General features: G+C 44.2%; 1 protein-coding gene across 1 annotated transcript in view; it reads right to left on the bottom strand.

Moving 5' to 3' along the window:
• The window catches only part of ADGRB1 (adhesion G protein-coupled receptor B1), a 211,657-nt gene that overhangs the window by 35,132 nt on the left and 161,621 nt on the right, over positions 1-14,904 (bottom strand). Inside the window, exons 22-24 of the mRNA XM_054191453.1 lie at positions 10,505-10,571; positions 5,842-5,927; positions 404-502 (exon numbers count right to left, since the gene is read on the bottom strand). Coding sequence (XP_054047428.1) covers positions 404-502; positions 5,842-5,927; positions 10,505-10,571 — 252 coding nt within the window. The remainder of the gene's footprint in view (positions 1-403; positions 503-5,841; positions 5,928-10,504; positions 10,572-14,904) is intronic.

The raw sequence follows: 14,904 nt of genomic DNA on the forward strand, positions 1-14,904 counted from the left end.
TACCGTCAAAATTAATGGGAACCGCATCTTTATGTCTGTAACTCCAAGAACTAAATTAAATGGGGGCATTAAACATATACCCAGCTTCTAACAAACGAAAAGTCCCTTTGTCTTCCATGGGCTGCTCACATGCTTAAATCTAGGCATGTCATAAAGTGCTTTTCAGGATCCTGCCCATCAGCTTTTGCTCCTGGGACGTTGCAGGAGCCCTACACTATTCGTGGCCCACAGAATGAGGTCAGGGAGAGCTGGGGATGTGGGGAGATGGGCAGGGACATAGGGAGAGAAAACAAACAAGGGCTGGTGAGTGCAGGGAAATGAAAGAGGGAAATAAAATAAATTAAAAAAAAAAAAAGAAAGTGGAAAGAAAGAAAGAAAAGAAGTTTAAATTAGAGGAACTAACATGGCGTTACTGGTGGCTGTGGCCGAAACTTCAGCAGAAGAAACTACTCCACACTTGGAACATTTGAGCGTCATGCCGTAAAGGGGCACTGCCATCTGACTGCAATTAAAACCAAAAGACTGAAACAAAACAAAACACTTCGCTTATGAACACAAACGTAGAAAGGAAAGGGAAAGAGAAGCCAAAAGAAAGAAAGAACGAAAGAAAGGAAGAAAGGAGAAAGGGAACCAACCAACCATACCCAGTTTGAAAAGAGAAATGAAAGACAGGCAGGAATAAAACTCTCATCTGTACCACTCCAGATGTGAGAAATGGGTAAAATGTACAATTCAGAGACGTGTTGGTGCTGCTGGAGAGGGTGGAACTGTGTTGGTGAATGTTTTGCCAGATTCAGTGTGTCTCCCTCTGGCACCCATGGAAGAGAAACCAGTACTGCTCTCCCAGCCTCTGTCTCCTTCTTTTGGTTTGTTTTTGAGAAATTGTTCCTTTCCATCCTGGCCTTTTTGCTCCAAAACAAAAAAGGTGGCAGGGTTGTACAGTAGAAGGCAAGAAGTAGGGCTGTGGGGACTGTGTTTGCATATCCTCTTTCCTAAAGCAATACAAGGGATGTGTCATATATTTTCTTCACTAGCCCTTGTGGGCTAATCCTTGTTTTGGTGGGGATGCCATTTTGGTGGCAGTTGATAATACAAGGAGATAGGCCACTCTTTGGTTGCTTAATCTGTGGTGAAGGACATGCAAATGGGACTGTTTATGTCCTAGAAGTTAACCCTGAGCCTGAGTGTTTTGTAAGACCATCAACATGCCCTGAAGGGAACTGGACTGGCTGACTACTTTTGAAACATTTCCTCTCTCAGATCTTGTTTTGGAGCTGAACCCTGAGACTTATTCACATCAGTTGCTCCCTTGTTTTTCTGGATGGGATCAACCACAGAACCTGGCCATTGTGGGCTGCTGGCATAAGGGGTGACAGGCATCTGCTAAAGGACGTGTCCTCATGATTTTTAGAAGCTTATGTGTGTGAACTCACCTAGCTGACGAGCCAGCTCTTACTCAGGAGCCCAGAAGCCACATTAGCTTGGCATTGTCCCTGTTTCTTCCCAGAATTTACTAGTTTATGTGCACTCTCTGGTTTGCACAGATAGACATCCACATCAGATCTGGCTTAAAAAATGGGCAGGAGTCTTGAAAACATCCTACAGACCTACATGCAGTGCCTGATATCAAAGAAGGCATAACCATCACTGCCAAAGGACAGTAGGTCTGTTACTCTTGGTTGATGGCAGTGCATCCGGTGAGGCGTGATGTTTGCAGGTACAAAGCGATGGGGGTTCTACAGCCCTACCCTGCCTGGGAGAGAGATTAGGAAAGTTGACAGATCATTTCTTAATTTTTACAGTTTTGTGTTCAGTCTCACTGCAAAAAAGACACCCCCATGAACACCAACACAGCATTATCAGTGGTCCTAGTGGCCCACTTTCAAGTGGCTATTGATTGGTCTTTTAATTAGTTACAGTGACATAAGCCATTACTCCCCTCCAGAATAAAGGCTAAGGTACGCCACAGAAGCTTTCAGCCTTCAGACAAAAAGAAAATTATCTTCTGTGTCAATAGATACATATCTTCCAGGAAGGAAGGTCTAAATTCAGTGAGGACAATGGCTGAACCAAAGATAAAGTGGGTCTTGGGAGGCAGTAAGTGCACAACCCTTAAAAAAAGACAGCTTATCCCCAGAGCTATAAGCCACAAAGAACAGATAAGCAGAGAGACAGAGAGAGGCAGAGATAGGCAGCAAAAAGAAAGTAGATTGATTTGAGGGATTTGATGGAAAACTATACCAGAAAAAACATGAATGACACTGAATCACAAAGAACTGGCCAAAAGACCACTATAACACACAACTGTAACTGCTATTGGATGTATTTATGCAGAAAGTTTTAAGAATAGGCAAAGATGTGGATACATTTGTATTCTAATTTGTTCTTGTTGGGAGCATGAGGTTGTTAATATATTGAATTTCCGTAGCAGGTTTATATTGGTGCCTGTATGTATGAAACGGTAGCTAATGAAATAATCACAGTGAATAATGCATTCATTTAATTTAGCTTTTTCTGCTTCCTAAATATCCACAAACAGCTCATGGACTCATCTGGTGTGTTCACTGGAGCCTGGATGTTGCTACCTTTTATTTAACAGTGCTTTACACCAAACACAGCCCAAAGAGCAGGAGCACTGCTTCCAACATGAAACATTCCCAGATGAAGGGCAATCCAAATCTGTTCCTATTTTAATGTAGTTATTATCTTTCCAATTACTTTCTTCTTTATGCACTGACAATCCAGCTCCGTTACACCCCACCAGGACAGTCACGCAGAGTATTTCAAACAAGGCATTGGGGCAAACTTTCTCAAGTCCTCTCTATAATCAATGGAGAGATAAAAGAAGTAAAGGTCCTCTAAGGGGCAAGTTGGAACAACTAAACAAGGCTCCCGTCTCTCTCCAGTAGTTACAGAGGAAGCCTAGGGAGATTAAATTCAGAAGCTAAAATTAGCCTTTGTGAATATACCCTATAGTTTCATTCTTCTTCCCTGGCTGCATCAGCATACAAATGCTTCTGGAATAAACGCTGGCTGAATAAATTTAAAATTCATTTTAAAAGCTCCTGCATCTGATATTAAAGCATTCGTTTTTAGCACCGTTCCTGTCAAACACTGTCGGTGCAGCTGGCTGTGAATGGAGACCGTTCCGCTGGGAGTCACTTCCGTGGTTTTCTCCTGTGCCTGGACAGGAGTTGGGGCAGTTGTGTGCATTTCTCCAGCTCTACAGGAAATCACACCCAACTCTCTACAGCCTTGTTTTGTGATATATCTATAAAGTCATTGCCATTAGAAAGCCAACATTTTCTGACAGATGTGACAACAGTAATCACAGCAATTTCCTTTGTTAAACATAGGGCAAAACCTATCATGTCTTGGTTATTATTTCACGGGAACTGTTAGCACTGATTTATTTATCCCAGCCGATTGCCAGTCTGTGTGCTGGGCTCCTCTTAGTGATCAACAGGTCTTTTTTTTTCTTCCTACTTTTTTTTTTTTCCCTTGTGTTTGTTTTTTTTTGCAACACCGAACCATACTTCTTGCCTCTGCTAAAGGAAACACAACGTTTCTTTATACCATCTCCTCAGATCCAAACATGTCTAAGGCCGTTACTTATTCTGATTTTCTTCAGAACTACCTTCCAACACGGTTCCCAAGCCCAGTCCAGAAGCGGCTAGCTAAAGGGAAGGGGCACCAGAGCTCTCAAAAGTGCTTCTGCACTCTGAGCGGGTGCACTTCGAAAGGAGAACAAAATCATTGAGCACAGAGAAGGCTTAAAAGTGCTGCACACACACACACGGACACGAAAGAAGGGGGGAAAAAAGAGAAAAGAAAGAAAAAACAAAGAACATCAGAAAAAATGACTTTTTTTTTTCTTTGTAGGTTTTGTTTCAAAGTACAGTTATGAATGTGATCAATAACCAGCTGCTATGCGTTAAATAAGGTCGTTCTGTATGCAGTTTAGATTAGAGAGGAAGAGATTAATAGACAGTAACTTGCTGCTCTGCTAATCCAATAAACCATTTATTTCAGTGATGACTTTCGAGTGCAATTATCTTGCTACAGACTCTACCTGTAGTTTGGGTATTTTCTTGAGTTCTTTCTTTGCAAAGGGCATCATCCAGAACAAAGCACTCACTTGTTAGCAGCTGCTTTAAGCAATGCACCAAGGTGACTTCTTTGTCTACCTGTTCAACCAGCAGGAACCAGTACCTCTGGTCATCTAAATCTGCTTAAATCTTCTCTTATTATCATGACCGTGGCACTGCTCAGTCATTGAGATTCCCTTCTTTGCTGCACGAAGGGTATGTCAACACTGCTGATAAAACATGAACCTTAACATGTTCCTGTGTTTCTCCCCTAGCTGGATAAGAACTTGCTTCTGCCCTCAATTTTGCTTCCATCACTCAATTAAAAACCACTTCCACCAGAACTACTCAATTGTGCAATGACAGGAACCTTCTTAGTACTTTCTGCCTCTGCCATCTGAGACACAGTTTAGGGCCCAAGACTTTTGCAGCACCACAGTGGAGAAAGTAGTTTATCATCTCTGTGAAGCCTGGGAGTGCAGCAAACAAGACGGGAGGTACCCGTGCTCCCTCTGCTTTGATAGATAGTCTGTGGTGAAGAATTGTGTGACTTCTTCACCAGCTTCCTAAGGTTTTAGGCTCTCCCTGTAGTCATGGTGCAGAGGCACCAGAACACCTCTTCCTCTCCTTGCATCTTTGTAAAAAACTTCTTCTTAGAAGAATACAACCATTATCTGCAGTGACAAATCAAATGCCGTCAATGGACAAGTGAGACTACTCAATCCTGTCTTTCCTAGCAGCAGGTAAGGAGATAGTTTCTCTGAGTGCAACTGCAAGCCAAGTACGGCAATAGAAAATAACGTACTAACATCAGCAGCCAGGCTGACCTGTGCATTTGATTTGACTCAGAGTGTCAGTGTGCTATTTCTATCCTTTGCTTGGAGCGTGGCATAGGCCAGAAAGAAAGTCTACGCAGGCTACAGACTAATTTCTAGAAATGAAGATGAAGGGAGGTCTCATCCTGCTCGAGTCAATCACGAAGTCACTGTTGTCAAAGTGTTTGGAAGTAACCCAACAGAGACCCCTGAGGTTATCTGCCACCCCAGCCAACCCTTAGTGAGACTAGGCTGACAAGAACTGTGGAGTCAGCTCCTCAATTATACTACAAATAAAACCAGGTAACACAAGCCTCAGGTTTCAGGGATGGAGGGTGGGGTGGTGGTTGTGGAGAAAATAAAGAACCTCAGATGACATCAATTTTTTTTTCTTGCAGAAGAGGTATCTTTACTTACTCTTTACACATCCACATATCTACTTATCTGTTCACTGCTAGACTTCCAAAGACCCTTTCCTAAAAACTATCATAAACCTTTGCTGTCCCTCAGCCACCTGCCAGCCATTAGACATGGCTTCTCTGTTACACAGTCAATGCCATGTGCAGCAGTCAGGAACCATGAGTCCTCTCTGATCCAGCTGCTGTCTCCAGGAGTTAGTGAGAAGAGTCACTTTTCCCTCCCTGATCTTTGGGTGGATACATCAGCCTGGGCTGAAGCCATTTCAGCAAAGAGATGAACTTTTAACTTTCCTCCACAGAAACACAGTGCTGCTTCTTGGGTCTTTTGTCTCTGCTGCACTGAGTGACAAGACAGAGAGATTAAAATGACTGGGTATTTTTCTTTCATTTTGTTTAAATCTGGTTTTGCGTCTTGTTTGCATCTCCAATCTCTCTTTGCATTCCTTGCCTGGTTATTGATCACAACCTTGTTTGATTTTTGTTTTTCATTCTTTACTTAGATGTATTGATAAGGCATACCCTGCCCGTTCCTTCAGTTTCTTATCTGTTATTCCATCTTTGGATACAAGTTTGTTAAAAACCAGAATGCCAATAACCATGTTCACCTGTTGAAAGAGAAACAACACACAGTTTTGTTCTCAAGTAGGTTAGGTCAAAGTGAGCAGCACAGAAGGAAAAACACAACATTTGGCAAGCTAAGTCCTTCCCGTTTCTCCCAAACCTTGGTAACATGGTCACACTTCTACAGATCACCACCCTTTCTATCCCTTCTATACCCTTCCCACCTCCCCTGGTCATGCATCAGTGACAGCATAATGCAGCTGGCAGCAGATCAGAGAGGTCTCCGTGAACCTGGACAAGACTGGAAAGTGCTCAGATTGCTGCAGGGCTGTTTGAAGCCCAATGCGTGATTGAGGTCTAGCAAGGCAAACTGTACTCAGAAGAACAATTTTTCAGGGTAATACAAGTAGAAAATGACCAATACAGGAGAGAGCAGTGGGCTGATACTAGATACTTTGAAAAGTGCCTTCTGGAGCCTGTGCTACCAAAGAAGCAGCCTTAAGAGAATGGGGTGTTGCGATGCAGATGGCTTGTCATAGTTCTTGCTTGGTCAACCAGCACCTCTGCTCTCAAAATAAGAGGTGGAGGAGCACTGGAGCAAGTAGAAATATCAGTTACTATGGTGGGATGTCTTGAGAGATACTGCAGATGGCACAGCACGTAAAGTAGCCATCTAGTCATTTCCAGAAAATCAGGAGCAGGGCAACTGCATGCAATCCTTCATCCTACTTTTTTAAGGTGAGAGCATGAATGTCTGTACCAATCAGGTATAAATCTTCACAGTGAAATACAGGCTGTACAGAGATGAGGTCTTGCAAAGTGATGCTAAACTCCTCCCTGAGCCTTTCTGACTGCATCCACTGCTGCCAGCTGCATCTATTTCACAAACTTCATCCAAACCTCAGCAGCCTCTGAATGCGAACAGATTAGGGACACATAATCACCACCCTCTTCATGGAGGCACAGCACTGATGGTGGAAAAAAGTGACAGTGACAAGTTTTGCTGATGGTCAAACACCTGGTGTTGGTAGAACAATGTGCTAGATGCTCTTCTGCATGTGGAGTTTGCAAGGAAATTTTTAAGGCCAAATTCAGAGACATGCAACATTACACGTTTGCTGAAAACCCTGGTGAGTTTAATAGACCCTTGAGAGGTGGTCCTAAGAGACACCTAGTACAACACGTAGCCCAAAGGAAGGGAGATGTCTGCTCACACCGAGCCTCCACCTAATTGCCTAAATCATCCTCAAGAATAAGCAGTCTTTCTGAGTTTGGATTCCTGGTTTCAGCAGGACATGACCCAGCTCACTGCTGTGGAGTCCACAGCTGAGGATAAACGGAAGATCTCACAAATAGCAGTTATTTTCTTTTGCATCAGCTGCTGGGTCAGTGGACTACTTTCCACAGCTGCGAGTCCATTTCTAGAGCTCACCATGGTATTGTTTTAGAGAAACAACACTGGCAAGTCAGATGCAGTAACTCAGCCAAAGATCAGCAGGAAAACAAACCCTAGTTATGTGCTGGGAGAGAGAGAGAGCCCTTTCAATTCACTGATCCTTCTTCACTGTGCTGGGGGCTGGTGAGCACACAAGAGACTTTGCTTTAGGTGCAGCAAGTCAGTAGGAAAGATAGGGTTGAAGTGTGGCAGGCTGGATCACTCCTGGGGCTGGCCACAACACAGTGTGTCTCCTTGTTCATATATAGAAGGGGAAATGACAAAGTGCAGCTCTGCAATTGCAGCTCTGCAACTGTTTTAATAAATAAAAGCTATTTTATCCAGTACATTGATCATCATGATCAACATCTTGCTCTGATCCTGGCTCCATTTCTTTACAAAGTCAGGGATATCACATGGACATGCTTCTAAACACAGACACCCTTAATAATATTCAGTGTAGCTTTATTTCTTTGTCTCTGGGATGCTATCCAGAAGGAAAGACACAAGTCTGAGATTCAGCCCTTGAGATAAGCAGTACCTGATGACTCTCTGTCCTGACTTCACCATGTCACAAGCCTTTCCCTGCAGTAACTCATTGCCTTCAACCTGCATACAATTATCACCAGGATGCTTCACCTGAGCTAGGTGAGTAAAGCTGCTTGTGACAGCTCTGCATTTCAGGTTGTTAGGATTTTTAAGACTAAAGGTCAAACCTTTGCAGCCATTCAGTGTTAGTGGACTGACTGCAAGTTGCAAATATTAATGAAGCTGCAGGCCAACCACCTTAAGAATATTATTTTTTGAGTAAAGATAAGCCAAAGGCCTTTTTCCAATGTGGAAAATAACAAGGGAGGGTGTGGAGGAAGAAGGTTAGTACAGGTAATAGAAAAATCATGTTGATAGGAGAACTGCAGTGCAGAGATACTTAAATGGCTGGGGAGGAGTGAGCACAAGTCTACTCTGGCCAGGACTAAGGCAGAGTAACAAGCCCAGCTGTAGCCAAGTCAGCTGTGTGCAAAGTCGCTTGGGCATCTATATATTTCTTCAGAGTTTTGGGTGAGAAAGAGCTTCGGCCCAGTCAAGTCTCACCTTGAACTGTGCATCGCTGCACAAGAGCAGCTGTATTGTCTCTGGAGCAAACCTATCCTGAGAGCAGCACAGCTGCACGTCCCCTTTGCAGCCCTGCAAGAGCCTGACTGTCCTTATGTTGAGCCAGGTGGACTGTCCCTCCACTGCTGACATGGTCAACCTGAAATCAGGACAAAATACATGGAGAACAGACAGCTGTCCAGACTTGTGGACAGTGCACATTTGAGAACTGTGTGTTCAACTTCTGGTGCTGCTAAAAGTCACAGCATTCACTTCCCACTTTATCCAGCAATGAATTAGGTAGTCTAAACTATGTGTGTAGGCTCTCTCTCTAGGTACTGAATAGAGACAGACACCCCCAGAAATGATTCACCACTTCCTAAGATCAGCTCTATGAACCACTGTTTGCAGGTGTTGACCTCTCTGTAAGGAAATCTCCATTTCCAGCTTTGATGGTGAATGAAAACTGAGATGCCAAGTGGAAGCAGGCTTATGTGGTTATCTCCTGCTTTAAAAATGCTAAGGAAAGCCAAGGATTACTTCCCTTGTTGTTAGCACAACAAAAGCAAGATGGGTGGAGGCAGCAGATTGACTCCCCCTTCTTTGGGCACTACCAAAGCTCCCTCCCCACTAATCACTGCTGTCTATTGAGCATTCAAGCCACTGAGCCAGAGCTGTCATCTGTTATGTTGTTGGGGCAAAGATCTAGTTCATCTGAAAGCACTAAGCCACTTAATGCTCCTGTCAATTATCCTGTCTATAAAGAAGACCCTGACCCCCATCAGCTACATTACTGAGGGAAACCCCACTATCACGTGCCTACGGAGATCTAATGACTGTCTGGCATGAACATCTGCTTATCCTCACTCTTTGCTGGCTGCTATCTGAAGGCTCAACTATGTGTTGCAAGTCTATGCTAAAGGAAGACCCTAAGTGATACAAGCTTTGCTTTACTACAAAGGAGGGGCAACTGCTGGCTTGTCTCTTTGTCATCCTGATGAAACGATGGCACTAAGGTGTTTTGATGTGCAATGACAGTAGTGAGAATAGAGGCAGAAAGAGTTTTGTGTAGTTATTCTCCTGTAAGCCTGCTCCTGCTGCAGGGCACTTCACCCCCCAGACACTGCACAGAACAAAAGCTTGATCTGAAAAAGAAATTGCAAGTGTCAACAACCCCATTCCTGTGGGACCCTTCAGGGCACTTGAGCTTTAGAGGCACTGGATAAAACACTAGAGTGGAGAGAAACTGCAGACTGTCACTTCCATGTGGGAGCTCAAATGTGGCATTAAATCCATCTGAAATTGCTGCAGGAGGGATTTCCTAAAGGACCAGAAGTTCTTAAATTCTTTGAACCCTGACAGTGAAGATTTCTCATGGCCAACGAGGCTTTGACAGAAGGGAAGCTTGATGAAAGGTATGTCATCTCTTGAGTGACACCTTCAACTCAAGTAACAACTGGCCAAGACTGGCTTTGGTGCTGTGTTGGAGCCAAGAATGAGGGGACAGTAGAACAAACTCTCACCATGCATGAGCTAGTGGGACAGAGTTTAGGCATGTTCACTTTAACCATTCCATCTCTTTGAACTAGAAGCAAACATGACATTTTTAGGGTCACAAAGGATCCCCTCAGCACTGATTTGAAGACCTACATTTCACCTACAAACAAGGAAACTGCTCACATGCACTGGCCATCTGGGACAGACCAGGAATAAATGCTGGCTGTGGAGGTCCAGCCTGGTCTGAAAGCAACCAGTAACAGCTGTTTCTGAAGGAGTTAATGTCAGAGTTTTCCACCATAGTCCTGCACTTCCATCCAGAGAAGGTAAAACCAAGGTAAAGCATTAATTAGATGTCTAAGGGACTCCAGAGAAGACAGAGGTGGAAGGCTGAGAGCTGAGGCATATTATATTTCAGAATCAAACCCATCCCAAATTGCTGGCTTCTAACCCTTTGATCTTTATTCCTGAAGGAGAAAGCTATCTGAAACATGAGTGGAAATAAAAAGGGGCATTCTTAGGTTGAGAGAAAAAGGAAAGTGCTATAAGATACAGAGAAAAAAAAAAACAAACAAGCTTTCAGCCAAGCTTAAATACCAAAACGACAGCAGCTGCCGGTCCCACGAAGGCGTAGAGAAGACCTCCCTCTAACGACAGCCAGCAGCTGGAAAATGAAGAGAGAAAAGAAAGTTACCCAGTGGCTAGCATCAGTGACAGGCGCATGTTTGCCGCTTCTCTTTGCCTGCAGAGTTCATCCTGAGAGGTGATACCCCATGGCAAAAAAAGTCTCAGACTTTACAGCAGGCAAGTTTTGCATCTCATTTCTCTTGAACTTGCATAAAGGCTCATTCGCCTGGGGCTCTGCCTGCAGAATGGCATTTGATTGTCGACAGAGGAATGCATGCAAAATTAATGCTAGTGCTCCGTTTCAGACCAGGTCCTGGAAGCAGCTGCATCGGTTTCTTGGCAAGATGATGGTCTTGTTCTACTCACTTAGGCAAAAGAGTAGAAACAGTGGAAATTGTCTCTCACTCATTTGCTAACCACTGTGCCCACTGAGGAGTCAGGTCCAGGAGAGCAGTATATTTCTTCTCCTGGATTCCCCCTTTGAGCTTGCTCTCATGGGGAAATTTTACAACACAGCAGTGAGGTGGGAATTCACAGCACTCCTTAAGTGGATGCTTATAAGGAATGAGCTGAGCGTGAGGTGTGTGGTGGCTCTTCTGGAAACTGGCTTGTTCCTTCTCCCTCACACCATGTAACCTGAGAAGGACTTCTCCGTTCTCCACTGACCACGTGTGGAATTTAGGCTCCTAAACTGCCTAGTGCCTACACAAACTGAGGGGGCTTTTCTGACTAGGTGCTGATGTCTGCCCTATTGATGCCTACCACAGAGCCAGTCACTCTTGATGACATTTCAAGTCAGCAGAGATCCAACGAAAATAGTCCAGGATGATGCACCTACATTCAATTAGATGAATCACATCCTGAACTCCATTGACTTCCCTGACCAGATCTTCACCATCCAAGTAAACAGTGCACCTAACCCAGATGGAGACATCACTGGGGAGAAGAATCCCATCTCTCATGTAAACAGTATGAATATGCTCCCAGTGTCCCCACAGAACACCGTACATTCACATACAAAACTCAGTACACACTGACATCCCCATAATGACAAACTTGGTGTAAAAAAAAAAAAAAAACAACCAAGTAAAGAGAGGCAGGAGAAATCTCACCCCTCTCCCATCCTCAGGACTGAGCATCACAGGGTGTCTGGACAGCCAACAAGGATTTTCAGGTTTGACTGTAAAGTTGGGAAGGAAACACTTTTTCACTGTGAGAGTGACTGAGCACTGGTAAAGGATGAGCAAATGGGTTGCGGAGTCTCCATCCTTGAAGACATTCAAAAGCAGTCTGGGCATGGTCCTGGGCAGCCAACTCTAGATGACCCTGCTTGATCAAGGGAGTTGGACTAGACAGCCTCCAGAGATCCCTTCCCACGACTCTGCCACAGTCGTGAACAGTCATAGCAGCACTGGAGGTGAATTTTCCCTTTTGTGGGGAATTCAGCAATTCAGAGCATGGACACATAAACCAGGTACTTCAGGGCAAGAGAGGATGCAAATTTACACTGTGTCAGCAACCTCACAGAAAGTTTGCATGCTTTGACATTGCAGTACCCTGGAGAAAACGTGAAATGAAGTAATCCTGTTTCAGCAGTAAACTACCGTGCCTTTACCACAGGATAAGAGCAGGCAACCACAATGGAGCAAGGACTTTCTCAAAGCTCTTAACCCAGCTAACCTTGCAGTAATTCAGTTACGTGCCTGTACTCACAGCAATATGGTTTCATTCCGCATCAGAAGCAAACTGATGCTGCCTTTCAGAGTCTCCCAGGAAACAAAGGCTTCCTGGAAACATTTCAACTTTGTTGATCAGCCACATATGTTTTTGTATCAATTCTGACTTGCAAAAAATGTTATTTTTTGCCCCAAAAGAAGACAGAACATTTGGGAAAAGAAAAAAAAAAAGTATTTCAAATTGAAAATTGAAAGCAGGGCATTCTGTTTTTCTCTGAGGCCTGCATCTTGTTTATTTCTAAATTAAACCTGTAATGTGTTAATTTAATCAATTCTGATCTCTTCCTAATAGCAAGTTCCTCTGTCACAAGTAGTCTGAGCAGCTGTAATAATAAAGTGAATAATTAGCTGGGGAGGGGGGGAATAAGAATAAAGCTTTGGAGGGTGCAATAACTGGAGGTCTCCCTAAATGCAGGGAGAGGGCAGGAGGAACCAGGAGGGCTCCCAAATCCTAGTCCTTGCACAGAGCTTTTTCTCCAATTTTCCATCCCAATTTTGAGATTGTTTTTCCCAGGGTTTCTTCCAACTGATGCTCAGCTGAAGAAAGGAGTTGACAGCCCCACACTCCAATTAGCAATGAGGACTTGGTGCAACGAGGGCTTTCGTTGATGTCAGGTCCCTGGCAGCCCCTCTTCCCCTCTGAGCATCAGGCGTTCTGAAGACAAGTTCACACATCACCAAGCACTGGTCCTTATCCCTTCTGACTGCCTGACCTCCCTGCCACAGCGCTTAATCAAAGCATTTCCAAGGCTGTCAGAGGTGGTGGCTGACAGCAAGGGAAGGGAAAGGGTGAAGTGATATCCAAGACAGGAACTGACAGCAAACTCCAGCAATATATTAATCCAGTGGAGATTCTTTTGGCCCTGTGCCTACAAGGCATAGAAATATTTGCATTTCACTAACAGGTTCCCCAGTACTTGCCAAGAGATCTCTTCACAGATCTTTTAAATAAAATTACCACTGGAAGGGAGTAAGTGAATGGTTTAACAATGCTCAGCAGCTCCAGAATACTATTTCTAAGCAGTGTTCCCCTGATTGACAGCAGCTCTTGTGTTCAATGCAAAAGACCTCTTTGCAAAACATCTGATCCTTTTGTGAATCTGCCACAGCACAGACGTGAGATGGATGGCTTTTGCCTTGGTCCTGCAAAGAGCTGACTTCCACTGAGACCTTCCTGACTCCACCATACAGCTCTGCCAGCAACAGGTCTTACCTCGATCGTGTGGAAAATTAAGCAGCCCCAATGCAACAACCAACATATTGGTATAACTAAGACTACAGCTGGGAATCAGAGCTATCCCACCAGTGCTAATTTAGAGATTAATATAGAAGCTGCTGAGATAACTGTGGGTGACAGAAGCCCTGATGCAATGACACACAAGGACCCCTGGAAATTTGCTGTGTTTTGGCACTGTTCTCAGAAAAATTTTTGTGGGCTCCCTTGTGGGGAAGGATATGAGCTCCCAGCTACCAGTAGCACTATCTCAATTACTCGGCTCAAGCTTTAAGAAGCCGTTTGTCAAGCTTTAGAGGTCCAGACTCAGTCCCTGAAGTACCTGCTAAAAGGAGAGTTATTATTCAGGCATTCAGCCTAATGCAAGGAGGTGAGCAGTGGTGGGTCCTCTAGACCTCCATTATGTCTAAGACTTTCTTAGAGACTGGAAGTACAGCCTGTACCCTACCCCAGCAACTCTCCAAACAACTGCAAAATGTCCTTTCAAATGCTGTTCAGATAAGAAGGAAAAATCCCCTTGTGTCCTCCTCCCCTAATTGTAGACGGAGAGTTCATAGCACTCCATAAGTGTCCTGAGCAACAAAGGCCTCAGAGTGAATGGCTGCTGGTGAATTGCCATTCAGAAAACAACAGAGACACACAAATCCTGCAGTACGTATTCAGTTTTTAATTTGAACCTCTCTCCCCCTTCTCATCTTACCACTCGGTAGCCCAGTTTGGCCAGCTAAAGGGTAAATACTAAATATTATCTACAACCTTCCCACACTTAGCAATGCCTCTGATCTCTCCACATTACACCTTGGAGACATGGCCAACCCTTTGACTGCTATCACATCTTGATAGGACAAGCCTCCATATTGCTGCTCAGTTGTGTATTTATTGTTACAGTATAGCTTCATCCCATGTACAATAAAAAGACAGGACAAAGCAGGGTGAAATCTTGCTTAGGGCTCAGGTAGACTACCATGTTTGAGGTTCCTCCCTTAACTTGCCTCACTGCTGTTGGCCACCTTGGAATACTCTGCAGATGAACAGTTTCAGTCACGGTGACACAGAGACACATTATGCATTTCACACACAGTCCCTTCCACCAGCTTTGCCCTGGGAATCTGTAACACCAAGATCAGTGCTGTAATGCCTTCAATAGTTGCATCTGTCCCCAAAATGCTCTCACGACCATGTCCCATAGACGGATGTTAGGATTTTTTACCACTGTGAGTGGGATGAGAAAAAAATTGATGTTGAGTGCCAAATCCTGTGCTCAGTTAAACATCAGAGCTCTGCTTTGTCCTAATGCCCATGTCCACAAGAAAAACAACGGGTGCTAATGCACTACTCTTAGGATCCAGAAATTGCAGGGTTGTAAGAAGCCTTGAAAGACACTGTGAAGCCCCTTGTGG

This window comes from Rissa tridactyla, chromosome 2 (genome assembly GCF_028500815.1).
Source record: "Rissa tridactyla isolate bRisTri1 chromosome 2, bRisTri1.patW.cur.20221130, whole genome shotgun sequence".
NCBI classification, from domain to species: Eukaryota; Metazoa; Chordata; class Aves; order Charadriiformes; family Laridae; genus Rissa; species Rissa tridactyla.